Below are 22,870 nucleotides of genomic sequence, written 5' to 3'. Positions count from 1 at the left end.
CCAGCTAGGATGGAACATGGAGGTTTACATCAACGACATGCTGGTCAAATCCAAGACCTCCAGCGAACATTCTAACGATCTGGCCGAAGCCTTCGCAATCATTCGAAGGTATGGGATGAAGTTGAATCCCAAAAAATGCACCTTCGGCGTAGCATCAGGGAAGTTCCTGGGGTTCATAGTAAGCTATTGGGGAATATAGGCCAATCCAGATAAAATCAAGGATCTGATTGAGATACCCCCACCACAGAAGCACAAAGATGTTCAAAGCCTGACTGGGCATATAGCCGCTTTGAGCTGTTTTGTCTCGAAGGCCACGGACAAGTGCATCCCGTTCTTCAACGTCCTTGGGGGAAGCCAAAGGTTCGAATGGTCGGCTGAATGCGAAGAGGCTTTCCAAAGGCTAAAAGAACATTTGGCCCGATCACTAATATTGGCAAAACTGGTGGAGGGAGAACCGCTGTACCTCTATTTGGCTGTGACCGAACATGCCGTCAGTGCCGCGCTAGTACGGGAAGACGGGAAGGCTCAGCTCCCGGTCTATTACGTAAGCAAAAGTTTAGGTGCATAATCACGATATCCACTAATCGAAAAGTTGACATTTTGCCTACTAATCACGTCTTGGAAGCTTAGGCCTTATTTCCAGGCCCATGCCATAAGAGTACTGACCAACCATCCTTTACGACAAGTGTTGCAAAAACCTGAGTCATCGGGAAGACTCTTGAAGTGGGCCATGGAACTGAGTCAATTAGACATTACGTACATCCCTAGAATATCAATCTAGGGGCAAGCTCTAGCTGACTACATTGTGGAATGCTCCAGGATGACTAAAGAGGACATGGGTTAGAGCCGTACCAGTTTGGGTTGAAGGTCGTGAGTTGACAGTGGATCCGTTAGCCTTGGACCTACATGAATACGACGTCATATTTGGGATGGATTGATTAACCAGATATGGAGCTGTTATTAATTGCAAGCGCATAAAAGTGGTCTTCACCCCAGCGGGAGAAGAACCTCCCCGGAAAGATGCCAATACCGAAGACATTGCATGCTAGAAAGAATGTGCTTTCTGTGTGTCATTACAGTTTATTGTTCACTAGTAATCTGGTAGAAAAAGATCCAATGTCGGTAGCAATCCTGATCAATTAGAGGAATGGAGAACTCATCTCCCACAATAAGTAACTATATAACTCTAAGGATCGTGCCCTTCAATCCATCTTCATCTTGGCTGGCAGCCTAGATTGAGCCCTGGGACTGATCTTCCCATTGGCTTTGCTAAAGTAGGAATTAGATCCTACTCTTTGTCCCCCTTCTACATAGAAAATGGAGAGATGAATTGATCGATTCATCGGATCCTAGGTCGAGACTGACGGGGCTCGAACCCGCAGGAAAAATCCAAAATTTCTTAGTACTAGATGTAGAATCGTTCTTATTAGTCCCAAGTAGTTGTCGGCCGTTCTGTTCTATCATTCCATGCATGGAATGTTCCTTCCCTCCTAGCTCACCACCTGGGTGAGGAAGGTCTTGAAGAGCATCTTTGAAGTGGGAATTCTTATTTGTTGAAATGAAAGCTTGAAGGCACAGGCGAGGGAAAATCCATAGTAATGGTCAATACATTTTCTTAGCCAAGTAGGGAGTGGAGGAATATCATACCATTATTTTGATGATTCTATTATGCATTATGCGTTCAAAACTGTCTTCTCTATCACGAGCACATGACTAAGAGGGAGAAGTTCCTTAAACAGAGAAAAAAATTTCCTTAACCCAGGGGGAATTACAAGAATAAGACTTGTTTATACTTTGGTCATGTTACAAACCCCTTCAAACGCCTCTTTGATTTTTCAAAAATACAGAAGTAGTAGTCTTCCCAGGTCTCACTGTTCGGATAACTTTCCTTTGAAACCTACTGCATAGGCAAGATCTCATCCTTTGGCGAATCTTGGGGCCCAGAAGAGTGCTCCCTACGAGGGGAAATCGGGGTCCAAAGTCCTTCTCTTCTATGACATTCCCTCACAGGGGATTCTGGGCATTCATCTGTAGCTGTTACTTTTACAATAGTTATTTTATTCACCAGATATTCACTAAAATAAAGAGCTTTCTCTTGAACAAGATTCACCTGGATAACTATCCATTTTTCATATTAATAAGATAAGACTAAGAAGGGGGCGGGCGCAGCAGCAACATGGACCCCTTCCTTTCTGTTGTTGCCAGCGCTTTCCTGGGCCGAGCCAGATTTTTTATTATAAAGGGCAGGCAAAGCCCGAAGGCTGCTATCCCAATAGGTCAGCAGGTAGAATGTGCCGAACGAAGATTGTGTCTATTTACGCGAAAACAATCCATATAGGTGGAAAGCTAGAAGCTTAAATAGTTCCCTGCTCATCCTTAGAGTGCAAAGATACATCATCAACTCATCTGTCCTACCTCTTTGCATCTTTCGCTTGTCTTCCTTGAAGGTTATAGCAGACAAAGACGGAAAACATTGATTGAGTTTTCTTTCTATATATTTAAAATGTTCCTTCTTCTCCTCTGCTTTTGCTCAGGCCTAGGAGTAGGAGCTCAGGTCAAGCCCTTGATTCTTGACGCTCATGCCTTGCCTTTTGCTTGCAGAGTTTTGCGAATTCTCCTCGGAACTAGAAGATCATTTCGAGATTTTCGAACATATTTGAGGGTTCAATGTGACTATTGTAACTTTGGCCAACACACAAGATGAGACATTACCACCGTGGAGCTGAAAAAAACCAGAGGTTATTTGTATTCCTCGAAAACCCCCACCTACATCACCATTCAATATTTCTTGACCCACTATCAGCCAAACCATGGGGGGCGGTTCCTCTCAATGTATTATATTATAACAATCAAACTCATACAAGGAGCATCAAAAGGAAAATTCACAAGTTTGGTTTTTCCATCGCAGGTTCAAATCTATTAAGCTAAGCTTTTTTCTTCCTGATACAAGGCAAGGAAGTCAGTGCAGGTAGTGGAGGGCAGTTTCGCTCTATGATTTATGGGTGTATATACTCTTTCCTTTTGTCGTTTTATCAATCTTTCTTAGTGCACCCTTAGGCATGTAAAGAGATTTCGCAAAAGCCAGACTAAGAATAATGGATGCTACGAAAACAGAGAGAGCCCTCGTTCTATTCGGACCTATTCTCCAACAATAGGAAAGGTCGAAGATGGATGTGAAGAATATTTGAAACCACTCTCGAACCATCACACAAATTCTGATCCAACTGCCCATGGCGCTAATCGCTTTCTACCAGCTAAAGCAGCTCGGCTCGAACCAAAGATTAAAGGGGATTGGTGGCATCGACGCCTTTCATAGCTCGACAGTCCACCGGGTGGGTTTGTTTATCCCTCCAGTTTTGAGTGTCTTCTTGGATAGTTATAGCTTTCCATAGGCGCGAGATGTACCTTGTTGGGGGGGGGGGGGGGGGGGGGGTTCGAGACGAAACCAAAGTGGATCTGCGGCAAAGCAGAGCCTCCAGAGGTATGGCAGCTTGTGCTGTGCCGTCATTTCAGATTCCTGACCTATTTCGACACTAGTTAAATGGGGTTAATCACCCATCCACTTATTGTCTGACGGAAAAAGGGGCCTACTCCAAGACCCGGGCCCATGAGGCTCCGGCAGAAAAGGAAGGCCTGCCAGGCCGTATGCCCATGGGTGCGGGATTCTTCGAAAAAGCGTAGCAGTGCCATCTGAAAGAATATAGGAAAAAGAGCCACTGGAGAAAACCAATTACGCTGGGTTCTCAATTCCATGGAGTATGTAGTGAGTATGGCATCCTACCGATCCTATCTGAAAGGGTTAGTTGATGCTAGGGTGGTGCCTTACCCTGATTGCTCAGGTATTAACCGACCCTTGAATGGCTTGGTACGCGCTTGCTGGCCCCTCACCCCTATTAGGTTGCTTGGATGTCGATCAGTGGCCTATTTACCACACAACCCAAGACTGGTCACCCAGCCTTGTAATTGTTTGGGAGTTGGACTGCCTCTTACCGTCCAGAAACGATGGTAGATCATCCCAGTCTCTTTTCAATCTTGTACCCACGGTACACATTTGAGTTCAAGGGTACATCAAGAGAAAATAAGTGCCCAATGATTTCTGCAATGAAGGCAAGAAAAATGTTGAGTGACGGATGCATCGGTTTTCTGGCAAACATAGTGGATAACGATAAAGAGATGAGTCAACAACCTTCTAATGTACCGATTGTGTGCAAGTTTCCTGACGTATTTGGTAGACCAAATTAATTAAGTTTAATCCAATTTTTAAATATTAGGGTAAATAGGCAAGTGGATAGTAAAACACTCAAGTGTTTTTAGGATATTTTAGAGAAGTCTAAACCCTTCTAACCCCCCAAAACCAACCACTCTCTCTCGCTTTCACTCTCATCTTTTTTTGAAAACTCTCTCTCAAGTTTTCTCTCCATTTTTAACCTCAAGAACACTAAGAAGGCTTGGAAGCTAAAGCTTTGGTCTAGGAAGGGTTTCCCTAAGGTAAAGTTTCAAAAAACTAGACTTTTGTAAAGTTTTAAGCATAGATTTTTCAATAGCTAATTATATATGTTGTTGGGGGAGTTGTTCAAGGCTTTGAAAGGGTTTTGAAGGATCCAAAGCTAGCAGAAAGATCCAAACCTAAAGCAAGAACAGCAAGAGGTAAAAAGTTTACTTTTATGGTTGTTATTGTATGGTCTTTATTTTTAAGCATTTTTTGTATATTTAATGCTTAAATTTTCTTATTAGTGACGTAATAAGGCTATGGTAGTTTTTTTATAATTTTTATGATGCTTGTGTATTGATTTTTTAAAATAGGAACCAAAATTCAAGGGTTTCGTTGAAAACCCTAAAACAAAATACAAGTTTTGAGTTGTAATTTCCAAGGGGTCAAGCATCCACTGTATATTGATTTAGTAAAATTTAATTGTTCTGTGATGTTTTTGAGATTGATTACATAAAATTGAGCTTTTGAAACACTCAAAAATGTTTAAAAATGAGTGAGTTATGCTATTTCAAAGTTTAGGTAAAAAACTGTGTTTTCGTATTCTTAATTTCGGGACCAACTTTGGACATCCACTGTATTGGAAAAATGGACCCATTTTTTTCTAAAATTTGGTGGACATGTTCTTGGAATAACCTAGTATTCCACTTTAAAATTTGGTAACAAAATACTAAACGGTTTGAATGTTATTAAGTGCGAAAGTTTAGAAAAATTAAGGACTTGAAAATAAGGTCATTTTTACCTCATTGTTGGAAATTAATTTCACCAATAAAAAATGTTCATTTTGACCTAAGATTTTACAAAGACCTAAATGGCATACCAAAAATGGAATTGAGAAATTTTGGTAATAATTGGGTAAGTAAATTTCAAGTTATGACCTAACAAAGTATGTAGTTAAAAATGTGAAAAATAGGGTTTTCACACTCAGTGTAAAATAAATGAGATTTTGGAACTTAAGGTAAAAAGTGAAATTTTGCTTATTGCAAGATAAAATCTTGGTAAATATTGAAAACATATTTTGACCTAAAATACCACTTTGAGTTTAGTGAGAATTATTTTTATTAAAGAATTTTTATTCATTCTAAAAATAAAAGAATTAATTTATTAATAAGTTAATAACTTAAAAGAGGGTTTAAAACCCTATATTTTGATAAAATAATTAAGTAAATTTTTTTTCTAATAAGTAAACTTGATTAATTAACTTCGGAAAAATTTACTAGTGAAGAAAAGAAATTTTTAACAGTTTTCCTAATTAAGTTAAAATTAGGCTATTTTCTTAAAACGGTTTTTAGAGATTAAAACCTTAAGAAAAATAAAAGGAAAATTACTAGATTATTTTCTTGAAAAATAATTAAGAAATTTAATTAGTATTTTATGTATATAATATCGGCTAAAATCTTTTATATATTTAACCGCCTATTGAAAGTACGGTTTAATAGCGGAACTTTTAAAGAATAAGATTTTTAGCGGATTGTGGGAAAATACTATTGCGATACCCGAGCCTAAGTATCGAGACCATATGATAGGTCTCCCCGAGACTTAGGGTTTAGTCTCAAATTTTTTGAGTATGAATTTCTTACATGGGTTTAAAACCAAATTCATTAATCCTTACAAATTATTTTATTGCCCAAAATAATAATGATGAATTAAGAGTGCCATAATTAATTCGAGTATATTGTATGGATAATTACAGTATTGGCTAAGCATAACTGGACTATAAATTGGAGGGTGAAATCCTGCTAAGAGCTAAGGACTCCAAGTAAGTCAACTTCTATTGTGTAGCTGGGACATGAAACGACTATTGTATTGTATGTTAGTATAGAGACATATGCACCTATATACACTATCGTAGAAAGTTTTCTTAGAGACGTTAGTCTAGTTGGTGCTGATTAAGAAAATATGACTGGTAGATATCTGTCATATTCTAGACAGCTGATCCCCGCGACACTGCTTGATTTTGTTTATGTACAGATCATTACCGTAATGAGTGGCCAAGAGGTGAGGATTTCGGGTTTAAACCTAGTGATGCCAAAATGAATGCGACCTAGGGGCCCTCATGCATACTTAATTGGTGAACAGTTAGAACCCGAGAAAGTGCTCTGATAAGTTATTCCCAGATAGTAGCCGTGAATATTGGCCATTCAGTGAGAGTGCCTAGAGATACTAGGGGTTGCCAAGTTTGAGTAAGGTTGAACACCCTAGGGGCAACTGCTCACCAGCACCACTGATTAACATAGAAGTCTCTATAAACCCATGTGACTTCAATTTACTTTTGGATAAGTAGTGATGCCCTAGGTAACTTAATGGTTACCCTTGTGAGGGGTTTACTCTTGGATAAGTAGCGATGCCCTAGGTAACGCGATAGTTACCCTTGATGGGGATATTTATTGGCTAGATCTTAGTATTGAGACTCGATGCTCTCTTGCAGATTAGTATTTATGCTGGAGGATGCGTTACGCCCGAATTGTTGGAAATTGTCGAGCATTGGTCTCGAATTATACTGTTATATATTATATTTGCTTGTTCTGGGATTTTCTGAGTGCAGGGATTTATTTGTTGATAAGAAATAGTTGTGATATAATATATCTGCTTGTTTTGGGATTTTCTCATTGCAGGAATTTATCTGTTTATATGAAATAATTTGCCATTGGTTATCAAGCATGACCATAAGTTTGCCAGGATGCTTTTGCGATCTTGAAATTGATTGTGTAGGGTCCTGATTGCATGCTTTTGTTTTAAAGTTGAACTTATTAAGCATTTTCACTTACCTAGTTGTTTCCTGTTGTAGGTAAGATCAAGGGCAAGGCAGAGCAGTGAGCACTGGAGTCTACCTTGCGAATGTACATGTGGACAGACCTTTTGGGAAGCCGTTTTCTTTTTGGAATTGTTGTGTTATTTTCATAAACTAGGCTCACTCCACTCTTTATAAAATATGTTTGTATTAAATGTTAAGTATGGCCATACGACTTTTAAAAAGATTTTTTTATACGGGTTTTTGAGACTTTTGGTTAAATGAAAACATTTATATTTCCGCATTATCGAGTCTTAAAAATCCAGGTCGTTACATACTTTACTAGTGAAGGTTATGTTACAACAAGTTTGCAACGTGAGCGCTCATAACCTTTATAGTTCCAAAAGTCAACCCAATAAGGAACCATTATTCAATCTATAAGAAGGTATAAATTCCATATCTATTAAACTATGTCCCCAGCCATATATATCATTGAGACCTCAAAATAATTGTTCTTAGCCTGATCATTCTTACAAACCTTAATGCATGAATCAATGGATCAGATGACATATATAGGAGTTCATAGTAACCTCGGGATTAAGATTATTCTGTATATGATCGTCGTTTCATTTATTTGATCAATACTACAAAATGGTGTTTAAACAAGTATTAAAACATCACATCTAGTCGAGTTCTATACATCACTATATATAAAGTACATTCACTAAAATGTCCTACTACACTAGTGACCCGAATCTAGGTCACTTGCATTCATAATGCTAGTGAACCGTACTAGCAGTAATTAATCTTAATATTCCATAACTTTATTTTACTGCGAACTATTTTAAGTTCATCATCTCAATCTCGATCCTCTCATACCAATATGAGATTAACACCACATAGACGAACTTTGGAATTTTCTGATATTTACTTAACATTATCAACATAATATCGAACATAATGTATATATATAATAATTCAATTCAATTATTTATTTTATTTAAAATATTTGTTAACTACAAGTGCTTTAAGGGAACTATTCCTAACACCAGTATGCAGAACTGTATGTGAGGGAGATCGTACATCTCCATAGGGTTCTAAAATCTATAGAATCGTACTGGGATCCCATTTTTACCTCGATATTTTGGGTTAGGTTACAAAGCGCTATGGGGACTCAGTAGAAGTTCAATACAACATATCATCCTTAGACAGAGGGGTCTTGGAGTAACTACCTTTCGTTGATGGAGTTTTCATACAACAACAGTTATCATCCAACGATTGAAGTAGCTCCATACGAGATGTTGTATGGAAGGAAGAGTAGGTCGCCCATTCATTAGGATGAGATGGGAGAAAGGAAATATTTGGGTCCAGATATTGTTTAGAGGACTAATGAAGCTATTGAGAAGATCAGAGCATGAATGCTCGCCTTGGAGAGTAGACAGAAAAGCTATGCTGACCCTAACCATGGGCACATGGATTTCCAAGTAGGAGACCAAGTAGGAGTAAAGAGATTTGGAAAGAAGGGCAAGCTGAGCCCTAGGTTCGTAGGACCTTTTGAGATCCTGGAGAGGATTGAGTAGGTAGCCTATAGATTGGCTCTGCCCCAGTCGTTGTCAGGAGTCCATGATGTGTTTCACATCTCAATGCTTCAGAAGTATGTGTTAGATACGACCCATGTATTGGGATATGAGGATCTGGAGTTGTAAATAGATTTGTCCTATGAGGAGCGACCCGTTCAGATCCTAGATAGAAAAGAAAAGATTCTGATAAACAAGACGATTCCTCTAGTTAAAGTTTTATAGAGGAATAGAAAGTTCAAGGAAGCGACCTGGGAGCTAGAGTCGGTTATGAGGGACCAACATCCCGAGTTATTCAGGTAAATTTCGAGGATGAAATTTTCAGTAGGAGGGGAAAGTTGTAACATCCCAAATTGCTTAAAAGGCTTAGAGCCTTGATTAGTGTGCCAGGAGAGCATAATAGGAATTACGTATGGAATTAATTGAGTATATGTATGATTATGTGGCATACATGATTTATATGATGAAATGAATATATGTGCATGTTTATGTGTGTAAATATGCATGTAGGCCTGTTCTTGTTAATAAGGGCATTTTGTAATTTTCACTCATTAAGGGTATAAATGTGATTATGTGTATTATATGACTGAGACCATATTATTATGTGGATATATTTGCGACATTCGGCTCGAGGAAATCCTAGTGAACGGATTAGTGCAATAGTCACAACGAGGTTAAATACCCAGCTCAAGGTGAGCCTGGGGTATTTGTGGGAAACTTAGTGCATATTTGGGATTTATCGGGTAACGGGTAGTTATTTGGTGATTATTTGGGCACGTCAGCATTAATTGGGAATTTATAGGATTACTTAAGGATCTGCAAAAAATATGGCAAATGACGGATTCGCCCTTAGGGGCATTTGACGAGTAAGAGCCTAGCAAGGGGTAGCTTGGTCATTTACCCGGCTGTCACTTAGAACCTCTCAGACCAAAGAAGAAAACACCAAATAATTCTCTCAGTTACTCTCTCTCTCTTTCTCTCTCTCTTGAAGTTTTGGGGAAGCCTTGGGGTTTTGAGGAGGAAGGCTTGACAATTGAGCCTGTGGATTTGGAATTGAAGCTAGGATTGAATTGGAACAACTCAGGGGGTCGACATTCTTAGTTGAGGTTTTTACCGCTAAGGCTTGGGAATAGGGATCGTGCTCGGGACTGCCTTATACTTTTTGTTCGAGACTCGAGGTAAGAAAACTGCACCCTGGTTGTTGTCGGGGCTCGGACCCCTGTTAATGAATATGATTATGATTATATCTGTACTTGAGAATATCTGGTTAGGCATGCTTCTTTATGTTGCTACTGATTGTGTTATGCAATTTATTCATTTGTTTATGTTTGATCTGAATGTCCTGCCTAAGGGAGTCGGGGCTAACGCTAAGCATGCGGAATGCAGCCCGGCCTAAGCATACCGAGGTCCGCTATATGACCAAAGACTCGGCCTAAGGGCACTGGGCTTGAACGTTACTAAAATAAACATAAGTGTCATTTGCACTTAACTAACTATACTGAATGTTGAGATTTAATTATGTGTTGGATTAAGGAGATTATAACTGCCTAGCTCTTTGCTTATGTTATGTTATTATTTGAATTGAATGATTTGAGTCAACGATTTATATATTGTTGTTCATTTGTGTTTGTGATTTAAGTTTTCTTGTTGAGCCTTGGCTCACGGGTGCTATGTGGTGCAGATAAGGGAAAGGGAAAGTTGGACCAGCTGTGAGCTGGAGAGCTCTAGGGGCGATGTGTACATTTGCAGCTACTCAACCGCCATGGCCAAGGGATTAATAGGGTCTAGAGAAAACTTAATTTTTCCACTTAGGCCGACTTACCTTGTAATTATTTTGAAGTTGTATATGCCTTGTAAACACTTATTTTTTTGGGATCCCATGTATAGACTTAAACATTTTAATGAAAACAACTATTTCTACAATCAAAATCTGTTAACCCTAATCCGTTAGTTATCCTTAGTAACACGTTTATATCCAAATGACTTGATTAGCAAGTCCATCACTATTCAAAATACAAAGTTTAATGTTCTTGACTATCCAGGGCGTTACAGGTTGAGTGGTGGCATTTTGGTCATTTATGACTGTTTGAATAGAACGGTTCGGCTAAGTTCATTAACTCAGAAAACACATAATCTCACTTTCATTCTCTCTCCTGTTCTCTCTTAACGCTTGTTAGGATTTTTGAAGGAAACTTGAGTATTAAAGCTCAGATTTAAGCGAGGTTAGAGTCATAGCGATTCTAGGGAAGATTAGAAGCTTGATAGCTTGGGAATTTAGCTGGAAAACGGAGTTATCAGAGGTAATTTGAGCTCTTAAGTTTCTGAGTTTTGTTTTCTTTAAGTTTCTTAGGCTTAATTGAATTTTATGGTTTTGGTGAGTGTTTGATTCGATTTTAAGTTGTGTTTTGCTGCATGTGATGTGTTGATGATGTTCCGGGACTCAGTTGTGAGTTCGATACTGTTTTAGGGTGAATTTTAAGGGAATTAGCTTGGAGAAAATGTTTGACAAAATGGGTTCGTGAGGTCGCACCGCTGCCCTGTTCAAATGAACCCAGGAGCCTAGGCGGTTCCCTGAACCGCCATCAAGCCACAGCACCTGATGGGTCGCGCCACAGCCCATGTCTAGAAAAAAGTGGGGAGGCTCTTTGACTTGAGGAGAGCTCCAGCACTTGTGAGGGGGGCTGCATCTCAAAATAGAAATTTTGCCCAAGTTAGGTTTTGGGTGGCGGGAACTCAAACCTAAGGGTGCGGGAAGGATTCTACTACCCGGTTTAGTAGAATTCGAGTTCCCGGAGACTAGGACTCAGTCCAAAAGTCTTTATTTACTCGATATTGATAAATTTCGTTTATTATGGTTGTGACTAGGGTACTACTAGGGCTTGGAACAGGATCATGCTCGAGGGTCGTGGTTAATTAACTTGTGCTTGGACTAGAGGTAAGAAAACTGCACCCAGTATGTGATATAAGTGATTAGGGCTTGACCCTGTTGTTCAATATAGTTATGATTAGGGCTCGGGCCCCTTTGAATGAGCATGAATATGATTATGCCTGATTAAGTATGGTGGAATGCTTTGTATCTGGATAACTGTTAAATGATGTATGCGTGTTTGCATTATCTGACTAAGAAGGCTTGACTTATAAGTGAAGGACGGCAATAGCACGCTGAGCGCTAGTCGAAAGCATTGACTTATAAGTCAAGGGCGGCAATAGCGCACTAAGCGCTGAACGATATGGTTAGGCCTAATCAGGAGCATGATATACACTTGAGCGACCCTATGGTCGTTGGAAAGTTAAAGCGCCAGGTATGTTGGGCCAGCTCTAAGCCTAGTTATATAGAGAATAGGGAAGTGATCCCCGAGGTGACTCTATAGTCCATATCCTAGGGCAACGGGCCCGATATGACTTATTAGTAATTTACTTATGGCATCGGCCCCGGGGTGACTCTATGGTCACGTATTTACGGCAGTGGGCCCCAATGTGACATTGTATTCACTTATTTGAATAGAATGCATGCATGAGTAGGATTATTACTGCTAGGCATGCTTATTATGATTCTATGATATGTTATTAACTCCTTATTAGTATGTTTAAGTTTTCTTGTTGATCCTTGCTCACGGGTGCTATGTGGTGCAGGTAAGAGGAAAGGGAAGTTGGACCAGCCATGAGTTGGAGAGCTTCTATGGCAACGTGTACATATGTAGATGCTCGACCACCACGGCTAGGGTTTCTCAAAGGAACTAGGATCTAACCCTATTTTGCTACTTAGGTCAACTGGTTGTACCTTTCGAACTATAATTAGCCTTGTAAGCATTATTTTGGGATCCCATGTATGAACATAGACATTTTTATGAAGTAGTTATTCCTTTTGACAATAAATTTTAACCTTAAACTGTTAATCACATTTAGTCACACGTTTATGGCCAAGAGACTTGTTTAGAGAATCTATCACTATTTAAAACACACATTGTAAAGATCTTGGCTATCCGGGCATTACACTCGATCCCTGGTGTATAACCTAGTGACAATGCAATAATGGTAATCATCAAGATCTAAACTAATTAAAAGCATCAAAATTTCTCACTAGCCTTCAGGACCTCAAATTCTACTAAATTGGGTAGTAGAACCTTTCTTGAGCCTTTAGGATTGAGTTCCTGAGCTTAAAAACCCTAATTTGCCAAAATTCTCCATTTGAGTCGCGGCGCCCCTCAAAGGCGTCGTGATCCTCTACAAGTCATAGAGCTACCTCCCTTGCTACCCTAGACATGCACTGCGACGCTAAGGCGGTTCAGAGAACCACCCTCAGCCTCTGAGTTCATGCGGGCTGCGCCACTCCAAGAACAGCGCCGCAGCGCGACACCGCAAACCCCAAATTTCCAACAGTTTTTCCAAGCCCAAATCTTCAAAATTCATCCTAAATAACAACTAAACCATGAATTGAGTTATAAACTCACAAAAATTCATCCAGAATAATATTAGAACACCACAATATACCCAAAAATCCCCATAGAAACCCACCATCCCAATTTGAGTTTTGAAGCTCAAAAACACCAAAAATGGAAAATTGAAACTTAGAGTTTACAGACCCAAAATCATTACCTCAGATGGGATTTGTCCTCCTGCCTGCACCTTAAATTAGTACCTAGCACCAAGCTTTAAGTCTCTAATCCTTCTTCCTCAAAAATTCAAGAACCCCAACATATCAAGAGAGAGAGAGAGAAAAAAAACTAGAGAAAGAGGGAATGTGAGCTGAGTTCTGGTTGATTCTAAGCTTCCTAAGGGCTCTAGATGGCTAAGGTAGTCCAAGGCTAGGCGAAAAACCCTAATGCCCCTAACCCAAGAGCTTCCCTTCAATGCCCTCAAAGGAAAAATGGTCATTAGCCACATGTCCCGCTAATCCTCAAATTACACTTAAGATTCCTAGTTAGTCCCGACATAACCAAATAATCACCAAATAACTACCCATCACCTGATAAATCCCCTAGGCTCACCCCAAGCCAAGTATTTGATCCCGTTGTGACTATTCTGCTAACTCGCTCACTAGGATCGCCTTGAGTCGAATATCTCTAATATATCCACATAATAATGTGGACTCAATCACATAACGCATATAATTACATTTATACCTTCAATAGGTCAAAATTATAAATATGCCCTAATTAAGAAAATGGGCCAACATGCATATTTAATACACATAAAAATGAATAAGTATAAAGTATTTATATCACCATATAAATCATATATGCCACATAATCATACATACATTTAATTAGTTTCACATAATTCGTATATAAATCCAATTAGGCCCTCTCGGCACACTAAGCAAGGCACTAAGCATTATTAGCAATTTTTGGGACGTTACACCTGACCTGAAGCGGGTCTTGAGTTTTGATCACTTCAAGCTTGCTCTTTGGTGTTCTCCTCATTAGCTCAGGAGGTGTCAAGCTCTGCCTAGAGTTTGGTGAATGCCTCTCCAAGATGGGAACTAATGTCCTCAAGCTGCTTGTACTTCGTCTTGAGTTCAGCTTTTCCCTTCTTGGCCTGCTCCATCTTTTTGATCGATTTTGATCCCTACACAAATCTGGGCCAGGAGTGCATGTCGAGAGAAACAGTTAAAACTTTTACCAAGTATGGAATGAGCACAGAAAAAAATCAATTGAGGCAAAAACTTACAATCAAGTGCATCACAGAGCTGAGCGCATCACATCCCTTGGAGCTGAATCCTTTATTTTCTCTAGCTCACGTACTGTTAGCTGGTTGACGTGACACAACATGTAACTTGTTAAAGCCTAGACCTGGCCCCGAAGCCAAGTTGGGAATTTATTCACCTCCATATGATGAGTTTGGATAGACCCTAGGGGATCAGCTCGATGAGTTGTAGGAGGAACGTCCTTGATCATAACCAGGGTCTCCTTTTGAGCTCGGGGTTTGGAAGTAGACAGCTGTAACGACCCAAAATCGCAAATAAGGCTTAAGGGCCTTGATTAGTGTGCCAGGAGGGCATGTTGGGATTTATGTGTGATTTTTATGAGTTAAATGCATGGTTATGATTTAAAGCGTGTTATATGACTATTTGAAAATTTGAGATGCATGACTATGTATATTAGTATGCATGTAGGCCCTGATTGTGTTAGAAGGGCATAATTGTAATTTTGGCCATTTTGGGCATAACTATATTGATATGTAATGATTGTTGAGACCACAATGGTATGTGGGTGTATCTGTGATTTGTGACTCGAGACGATCCCAGAGAGCAGGTTAGCGAAAAAGTCATGGCAGGAATTTATACCCGGCTCGGGGCGAGCCTTGGGGTATAAGCAGGAATTTAGAGAATAGATTGAGATTAATTTTGATGATGGGGAATACTTATTTGGTGATTTATCAGGTGTTGGAAAGCAACGGGAAAATATTAGAGACACTTGAGGATTAGCGGGAATTGGGTAAAATGACTAAAATGGCCCTACTTGGACAAAAAGGGTTTAGAATTAATAGGGAGGGCATTTTTGTCAATTGGCTTTTAGAGATTGATTTATGAGGCTTTATATACTTAGTGGGATTGGTAGAGAGAGTGAATGGCTGTGGAAAAGAAAGAAAAAGGAAGAAAAAGAAAAGAGAGAAAAACAGAGGGGTATTGTTTCAAAGGATCGGTTTGGGGTTCTAGCACCATTTCTCTTCAAATTTCTTGGAGCAAAGCTCAGTGGAGAGCTATGATAGGCTGAGCATCAAGGATCTTGAGTTAGACTTGAAGATTTGGCAAGGATTAGCAAGAACACATCAACTTTCGAGGTAAGTTCTTAGAGTTTTCAGTTTTAAGGGTTTGGCTGGTTTGAGCTGTGTTTTGGGCTGAGATGATGGGAATTTTATGGAATTTCTGGGCAAGCTTTGAGGAAGAGCAAGCTAAGGAGGTCTAGGAAATGAATCAAGGTCGAAATTGCATCAACGGTATGAATTCTAAGCCTTTAACTTTGTTGTTTGACTGAATTTCTGGGTTTAGGGTTGATCATGGTGAATTTTGAGATTTGGGTTGAATGTGCTTGGGTTTTGAGGATTTGGGATGCTTGGGATGAGTGGAGAGTATTTATAAGCTTGATTTTGAGTTTGGTAAAGATTTGGGGAAGTTTGGGTTGAGATTGGCTCAAAGAAATCGCAGAAAAGGAATTTGGGTTTTGCCTGCCTGCAACTAGCGCTAGTCTTTGGGCGCTGTAGCGCTAGGCCCTATTTCTGGGGATGCTGATTCTGCTTATAGAACTATAGCGCCCCCTTTTGAGCGCTGTAGCGCTACCCTGTTCCCAGAAAGGGGTTTTTGGGTTATTTTGAGGGATTTTGACCTAGGGTTCGGGGTTCAATTCCTCCATCTTGTTTTGTGGATCTAGGAGTTCCCGGGGGGCTCGGGATTGGCCCCGAGGCTAAGTTTTCAGACTTGGGGTTCGGTGTTGACTTTGACCTATGGCTGTGTTTAGGTGTGCGCTAAGGCTTGGGTGGGATCGTGCTCAAGGAGTCAAGTGTTGAAAGCTATCAAATTGACAGGTAAGAAAACTATAGCACCCGTAGGACAGGGCATGGGCCCATGATGTGATTGCAGGGCTCGGCCCTACCTTGCATGCTGAGATGATTGCAGGGCACCGCCCTATATTGCATTACATGTTAGGGTGCACACTTAATTGAATTGATATATGTTTGAATGCTACTTGAGTTATACTATTTGCAGTTATAGTAGAGAGAACGGCAAGGGCCGAATGAACGGCAAGGGCCGAGAACGGCAGTGGGGCCGGAAGTAACACTTAGCACGTGAAGTGCTTGTAGTCAGGGTGGGACCCCATGGATACATGTGATATCCTTTCGGTGGAGACCAAGACCCCAGGCTTTGATAAGGCCTCTGGGACGGCATGGCCGTGTTTGTTTAGTCTAATGGAATACTTGGTTATCTGTAGATTATCTGATATGTTAACTGTATAAATCGCATATGTTATGTGCTATATGAGTATTCTTGCTGGGCTTCGGCTCACGGGTGCTCTATGTTGCAGGTAAGGGCAAAGATTGAGTCAACCAGCCATGAAAACGGAGAGCGTGAAGCGACGCGTACATGTTTGGCCTGCCCGACTGCTTTGGTTGGGGGTATTTTCGAGAAATGGCTGTAATAACCTGTGATTTTAATAACGGACCAACTGTAAACTTATTTTAAGTTGTAAATGGTTTTCAAACCTTATTCTGGTATCCCAAATGTTTAATACTAGAAGTTTTCAATGAAACAACGCATTTTCAAAGATTACAGCCTTAACTTTTGCTTAGTCACACTTTTGTTTTAAAAACCTCGGTTAGCGAGTTCATTGCACCTTTTTTGTTTTAAAACTCACTTAGTAACGACTCTAAGGTAGTAGGGTGTTACAACAGCTCTTTGCCCTTAGGTTAGGCCCTTGTAGATGAACTTCCAGCTGCAGATATGTTCCTCTTTATTAACATCTGCCTTTTGATGGAAGGGCCGGAGTTGTTGATGGTTTTCATCAGGTCGCTCATGTTCTCCTCTTTAAAGTAACCAAGAGAGTGTTAGATAAACTTCAGTTAAGCTTGGAAAATAACAAGTAAAGAAGAAAATCCTACCTCCAAGCTAGAGGATGAGAGTAAAATAATCAGATATGGATTGAAGACAAGGCTAACTAAAGGAGGACTAGCTAGTTCTTGGATAACTAGGGGTTTAGGAGACTCTATCACAATGATCACAAGAATAATTTCATACTCGAACTCATCATCTAACCTCAGGTCATACTCTACATGCATAGAGATAGGGAAAAGTGATCCAGGGGCAAAAATTATTCCGGGTTGAATAAATGTGTCGTATTGGTCGAAAATGCACTCCTAATATGCAAGTTATTATCTACAACTATCATCTTATTAGGAAGACTTAGGTCGTGATAGGGAACTAAAAGGCCTACACATTGTTGGATGGTGACATTTTGGTTTGGATCCTTAAGGTGCCTAGTCACAATTGTCCTCGGGTCATGTTGAGCTAGCAGCAGCCCGATTAATGTCATTTCCATTGTTACCTTGAGCATGATCTCGGTCCTCACTGAGATCACTCTGAGAAGGGCGTCTACGCACTAAAGGTGTGACTTCTTCTTTTTCCTCGGCTTCCTCAACAATGAAAGGTCCTCTTTTTAGCAGGGCCCCGAGGTTGAAATGCCAAAGATTGGCTATTCCCAATGATCTTGCAAACCAACATGTTGGCATTTGTTATTATTACTCGCCAGTCTTTTTCTTTAGTGGGGACAGAGGCGAGCTTTAGGTACTGGTCCTTCCGAACTAGAGAAGCATCAGACCTCTTGTAGAAAGCTGCATATGCAATCAACATGATCAGAATACTCAGTATTGTGAAGCATACAAAAATACTTACAAATTCATCAAGGTAAAGATACTTGCGAGGTCGGTTGAAGTATCTATGTTCACAGATCACAAACCCATTCGACATTAAGAACACGTCATTGAAATCGTTTGGATGACTTAGGAGATCGATGATAGTGGCAGCTTTTAGGGAACCGAGTGAGGTAGTAAAACCCATCACTTATGATCATGGTGCTGGGGTTGACCTTAAGGTAGAAAAAGTAATGGATATCCTTCGAGGTAGGCTCTTCCCATTAATTTCTAAGAAATAAATTGTTTAACCTCACGAGGAAGTGATACATGTTTGGGGGGAGATGAAATAGAACTAGCTTCACGGCATTCAGAAAATCTTAAAAGTACGTACTCGATGGTAGAAAGGCCCCCGCCTTCAAGTGCTCGTCGCTCCAAGCCCCAAAATTTTCCTCTACAGGAGTGAAGCTCCACTCTCCTTGGAATGTTGGGCAAGCATAAAATTTTGAGTCTGTCTGAATGCCATGGCCTTTCATTATGGCATTTACCTAGGGCATGGAATCTACACTACAAGAATTTTCACCAAATATTACAAGAAAATATTACAAAATTTCCAAAGCGTTATTGTTTGGTGTAAATAAAAAAAGACACAGACATATATAAATTTTAGTGAAATTATTAGGCGCCAAAATGAAATAGTAGGCGCGTACTATTTTCAGATTACTTCTCCGTATCTTTTGGTTTTTGACATTTTAGTCTACCCTCTTTCTTTCTCTTATTTCCCGAATCTAGGCTTCTCCTCTCTTTCCCTTTATTTTTCTCCTTCTCCGTCGTGGTCTTGGCTGACTCTGTGCTCCAGCTTCCATGGGCTTGGTTCAAATGGTGAAGGCTTAAAAACATCATTGTGCCTTTCATCACTTTGCTCTCCGATTTTCCACATCGCTTACTCACTCAAAGCCCTTTGCCCTCCAATTTGTAGCCCTTGGGTTCCTCCTCTTCGTGGGTGAGGAGTCTGTTCACAGGTGCTGTCTTACATTGGGGTCATTTGTCGTGCCATTTTTCTGGGCCATTGGGTTCATGTGAGGTGGCGAGGTAAAGGGTTTATTTTTCTCAATCATCTCATATGTTTTATTTAAGAAGCTAGGTCAGTTGGGAGTCTCAGAAGTGAGCGATTAGCCAATATGATTGGGTGTTGCTGCGAAGGAGATGAAAGGTTGCTCGTGGCCGAGTTTATGCCCCATGAAACTCTCGCTAAGCATCTTTTTCACTGTAAGTTACTTTATTTCTTTATATATATATATATATATATTTACATGTATATTTTTGTACATACTTCCTTTTCGTTTCCTTTTTATGGGTGATAATTTATTAAATAAAGATAAAATAACTGAAAGTGGAGCTGGGAAGATGTATTTGGTTATTGTTTGGCTGAAAAATGCATTGTAGGTTTTTGACTTGTTCAAAATGACTAAGACTGAATAAAATTGATGTTTCATTCAAGATCTTTGTTATTAAAAGATTTTTCATGGGACTTAAAAGTGAAATATTGGTATTTAATTGCCTTGATTGCCCAAGTACTTGCTTGTTTATCATTTTGGAAGTGCTATTGATGGAAAGTAGTGCTTATGAATTGATATTTCTTCTCTCAAATAAACCTCTAATGTTCATTCACGACTCAATTGAATTGAATTTAGCTAAGAATGATTTTGTGATTTTTTTTGGATAGTTTGTTTCTTATGATTGCGCTGTTATAGGGGATGCTCAACCAATGAAATGGGCCATGAGATTGAGGATGGCTTTGCATCTGGCACAAGCTCTGGAGTATTGTAGCAGCAAAGGACGTGCATTGTATCACGATCTCAATGCCTACATGGTTTTATTTGATCAGGTAACAATGGTTTCTTTGATATATAGTTTTTATTTTTATTTAACACTTTTAATTAAAATAATTTACTATTGGGTTGGCTGTGATCATTGATTAGGATGGCAATCCCAGACTATCATACTTTGGCCTCATGAAGAATAGCAAGGACGGCAAGAGTTACAGTACAAACTTAGCATTCACTCCTCCGGAGTACCTGAGAACTGGTATTTTTGTTTGCTTGAATAAGTAGAAATAATGTGTTCTTTTAATGTGGATTATCATTGAACGGGCATCACTATGTTAGATATTTGCAACTGAAGAGCCATTTCTTCATGACTTTAGTATTGGAAATTCCAAGTAAAATTATGTTGATGGAAAAAGCATTGCTGTACTATTTTCCTCATGATATCTTTGGCTGACGAGTATAAAATATTTTTTTTATGAAGCTGAGAGAATTTAGTCTGGTAGCAATATGATATATACATGATACGATTCAATTCTTTGTTGATAGGTAGAGTGACACCAGAAAGTGTGGTTTACAGCTTTGGAACGTTGTTGCTGGATCTTCTGAGTGGAAAACATATACCCCCTAGTCATGTGAGTTCACACTTTATTCTTACTACTACTAGTAAATATATGTACATCAGTTCATAAGCACATATCTCTGGTTTTAACTGGATAATAAGTTGGATCAACATTGTCGATTTATATTGTTTGCAGGCACTTGATCTAATTCGTGGCAAGAATTTTCTGATGCTTATGGATTCTGCTCTAGAGGGTAATTTTTCAAATGATGATGGAACTGAAATTGTGCGTTTAGCTTCCCGTTGTTTGCAGTATGAAGCACGTGAGAGACCAAATTTAAAGTCTCTTGTCACTTCTTTCATGTCTCTTCAGAAAGAAACAAAGGTGTGTACTCTACTTGATCCTTTCATTTTTATGTTTAGTAAATTTGTTCTTCTATTTTATTAGTTATCTTTTTGCCTGAAATACTATTTTTTGCACACTACCTTTATGTATTTTTTTGGAATAATGAAATGGAGATCATTGGCACTTGTCTAATTGAGGATACAACCAAATTGGATTGTGAGATTTTGACCATTTGATAATTGAAAATTTGCTTCCATATGCAAGCAATTTATGAAATTATTGAAACCTGCCGTTCTCATTTGATAATGACCAAGTGCTTATCTCCAATTACTCAACATGGTATGTACTCAACTCAGTTTTTTCTTTTGTTTCTTAGTCATTGAGTTAATATAATATATGGCTTCAGTGTATTCTAGTTTCTTGCTTGACCTTTTATTTTCTTGAGTTCTTTTATTCCTTCCAGCTTTTCCTCTATTCTGAAGTTGTTTTTGAACTAAGAGAGATGAGTAGGTATTTAGCAACGTTATTTTATAATTTATTTTATATTAATAACAAGGATGGAAGAAACCCATTGAGCATTTCTGTGGCTGCCTAGTAATAATTTTACAAAATAGGTCTATTTTTATATGCAAATTTATATTATTTAGGCTTCTTTCTTTGATACTTTTGATAATTAATATGGTTTTTTAAGAGTTACTATAAGCACTTAACAATTTGTGATTCCGACAATGTTTTGGTAAAAGATGAAAGTATCTTTAGAATGGGTCCATTATTAAGAGTTGATCATTTATGCGTTAATTTCATCTAATATAAATATTCAACTGATTGCTTTTTGACATAGTGGTTATATAATATTTTGTATTGATTGCTTTTAGCCAGGTCTTAATGAGAAATTAAAATGCATGAAGCAACATTCACAGTTGGAAGTTTCTTTGATTAACATTCAGGTTTAAGGTATTTGAACTTTCTTACATGGGTTTCTTTATTTATTAATTAACTAATACCTTAAGGTCTTTCTAAGCTGTTGGAAAGAGCAACAATTGAAATAGAAAACAAAGCATAAAAACAATAAGATGCACATAAAACAGAAAGAAAAAAATCGGCAACAGGTATTCACCCTTAATTATATTTTATCTAATTTATTTTGGAGTTTTATCTAAAATCTTGGGTTGCGGATAGAAGTTTTTATTAACATTTGGATATAGTGTGAATGTTTATTTCCCATCTTCCCTGAAAGTTTCGCCAACATTTCCCACTTCCTGTTTTCGTAACCACTAGAGAACTCTAACAGATAGAGAGAGAGAGACAAGAGGTATCAGTGAGATGGGGAGAGAGAGATACATGAGAGGGAGAGATAGAGATAGAGATAGAGATGAGAGGGAGTGAGTGAGTGAGGAATTTTCATCCCAAATTACAATTATTTTGTACTGTTGGACTAGGTATGGTAACAAGCAAATCATAGAGAAGCATGTATTTTTATATGAGTATAGTATAGAATTTTATTGAAAGAACTGTCTAGTAATAAAAAACATTAGACCAAAAATCTGAAATTAGGTTTGATTTGGACGGGGCTATTTTGCAGGTAATATGTTTTATTCATTTTTTCTGTAGATCAGTTCACTTAATATTATTGACTTCGATTTAAAAGGAATGATTTCTTTTTTCTTATTATTTTTAAAATAGATTTTGGGAGATGAAAAGAGTGGAAATGGATTATGCAAACAATGATATTCTCGGCAAAGCAGTTGAGAATAGTCTTAGCAGCATTCTAGCAAGTGGGTTTTATTTAAAGATGCATGTTAGATTTAAAATTGTTCAAAAATCTTATTATTTGCACAGATTGATATGGTAAATAACTTAAATGTATCAAAAAATATATTTTATGCTATAAGAGAATTTGAAAACTAATATCGGTGGGGCTTTAGTATGATTTATGCTTACTTAGTTGTGGCAGAGGAGTTGGTTCGTAGTAATTAGTTGGAGGATGCCAATAGGGT

At 38.8% G+C, this 22,870-nt stretch overlaps 1 protein-coding gene and 1 pseudogene across 1 annotated transcript; one reads left to right on the top strand and one right to left on the bottom strand.

Moving 5' to 3' along the window:
* LOC133806423 (putative metal tolerance protein C3) overlaps positions 1-18,250 on the bottom strand; it is a 57,141-nt pseudogene extending 38,891 nt beyond the window's left edge.
* A 50-nt stretch (positions 18,251-18,300) lies between these two features.
* LOC133806422 (serine/threonine-protein kinase BSK5-like) lies at positions 18,301-21,826 on the top strand. Its single transcript, XM_062244525.1, has 7 exons — positions 18,301-18,409; positions 19,280-19,408; positions 19,894-20,027; positions 20,122-20,227; positions 20,515-20,600; positions 20,724-20,912; positions 21,749-21,826. Exons 1-7 carry the CDS (start codon positions 18,301-18,303, stop codon positions 21,824-21,826), a joined length of 831 nt encoding a protein of 276 aa, XP_062100509.1.
* Positions 21,827-22,870: the final 1,044 nt, after the last annotated feature.

Source organism: Humulus lupulus, chromosome X (assembly GCF_963169125.1).
Source record: "Humulus lupulus chromosome X, drHumLupu1.1, whole genome shotgun sequence".
Lineage (NCBI taxonomy): Eukaryota > Viridiplantae > Streptophyta > Magnoliopsida > Rosales > Cannabaceae > Humulus > Humulus lupulus.
The sequence above is the reverse complement of the archived record's forward strand: the minus strand, read 5'-3'. Positions and strand labels throughout refer to the sequence as shown.

Excerpts from the sequence above, each read along its gene's own strand:
- LOC133806422 (XM_062244525.1), top strand. The coding sequence starts at position 18,301 with ATGATAGTGGCAGCTTTTAGGGAACCGAGTGAGGTAGTAAAACCCATC. Across the intron at positions 20,228-20,514 it reads TCCGGAGTACCTGAGAACTG|GTAGAGTGACACCAGAAAGT; the intron begins GTATTTTTGTTT and ends CTTTGTTGATAG. Across the intron at positions 20,913-21,748 it reads CTCTTCAGAAAGAAACAAAG|CCAGGTCTTAATGAGAAATT; the intron begins GTGTGTACTCTA and ends GATTGCTTTTAG.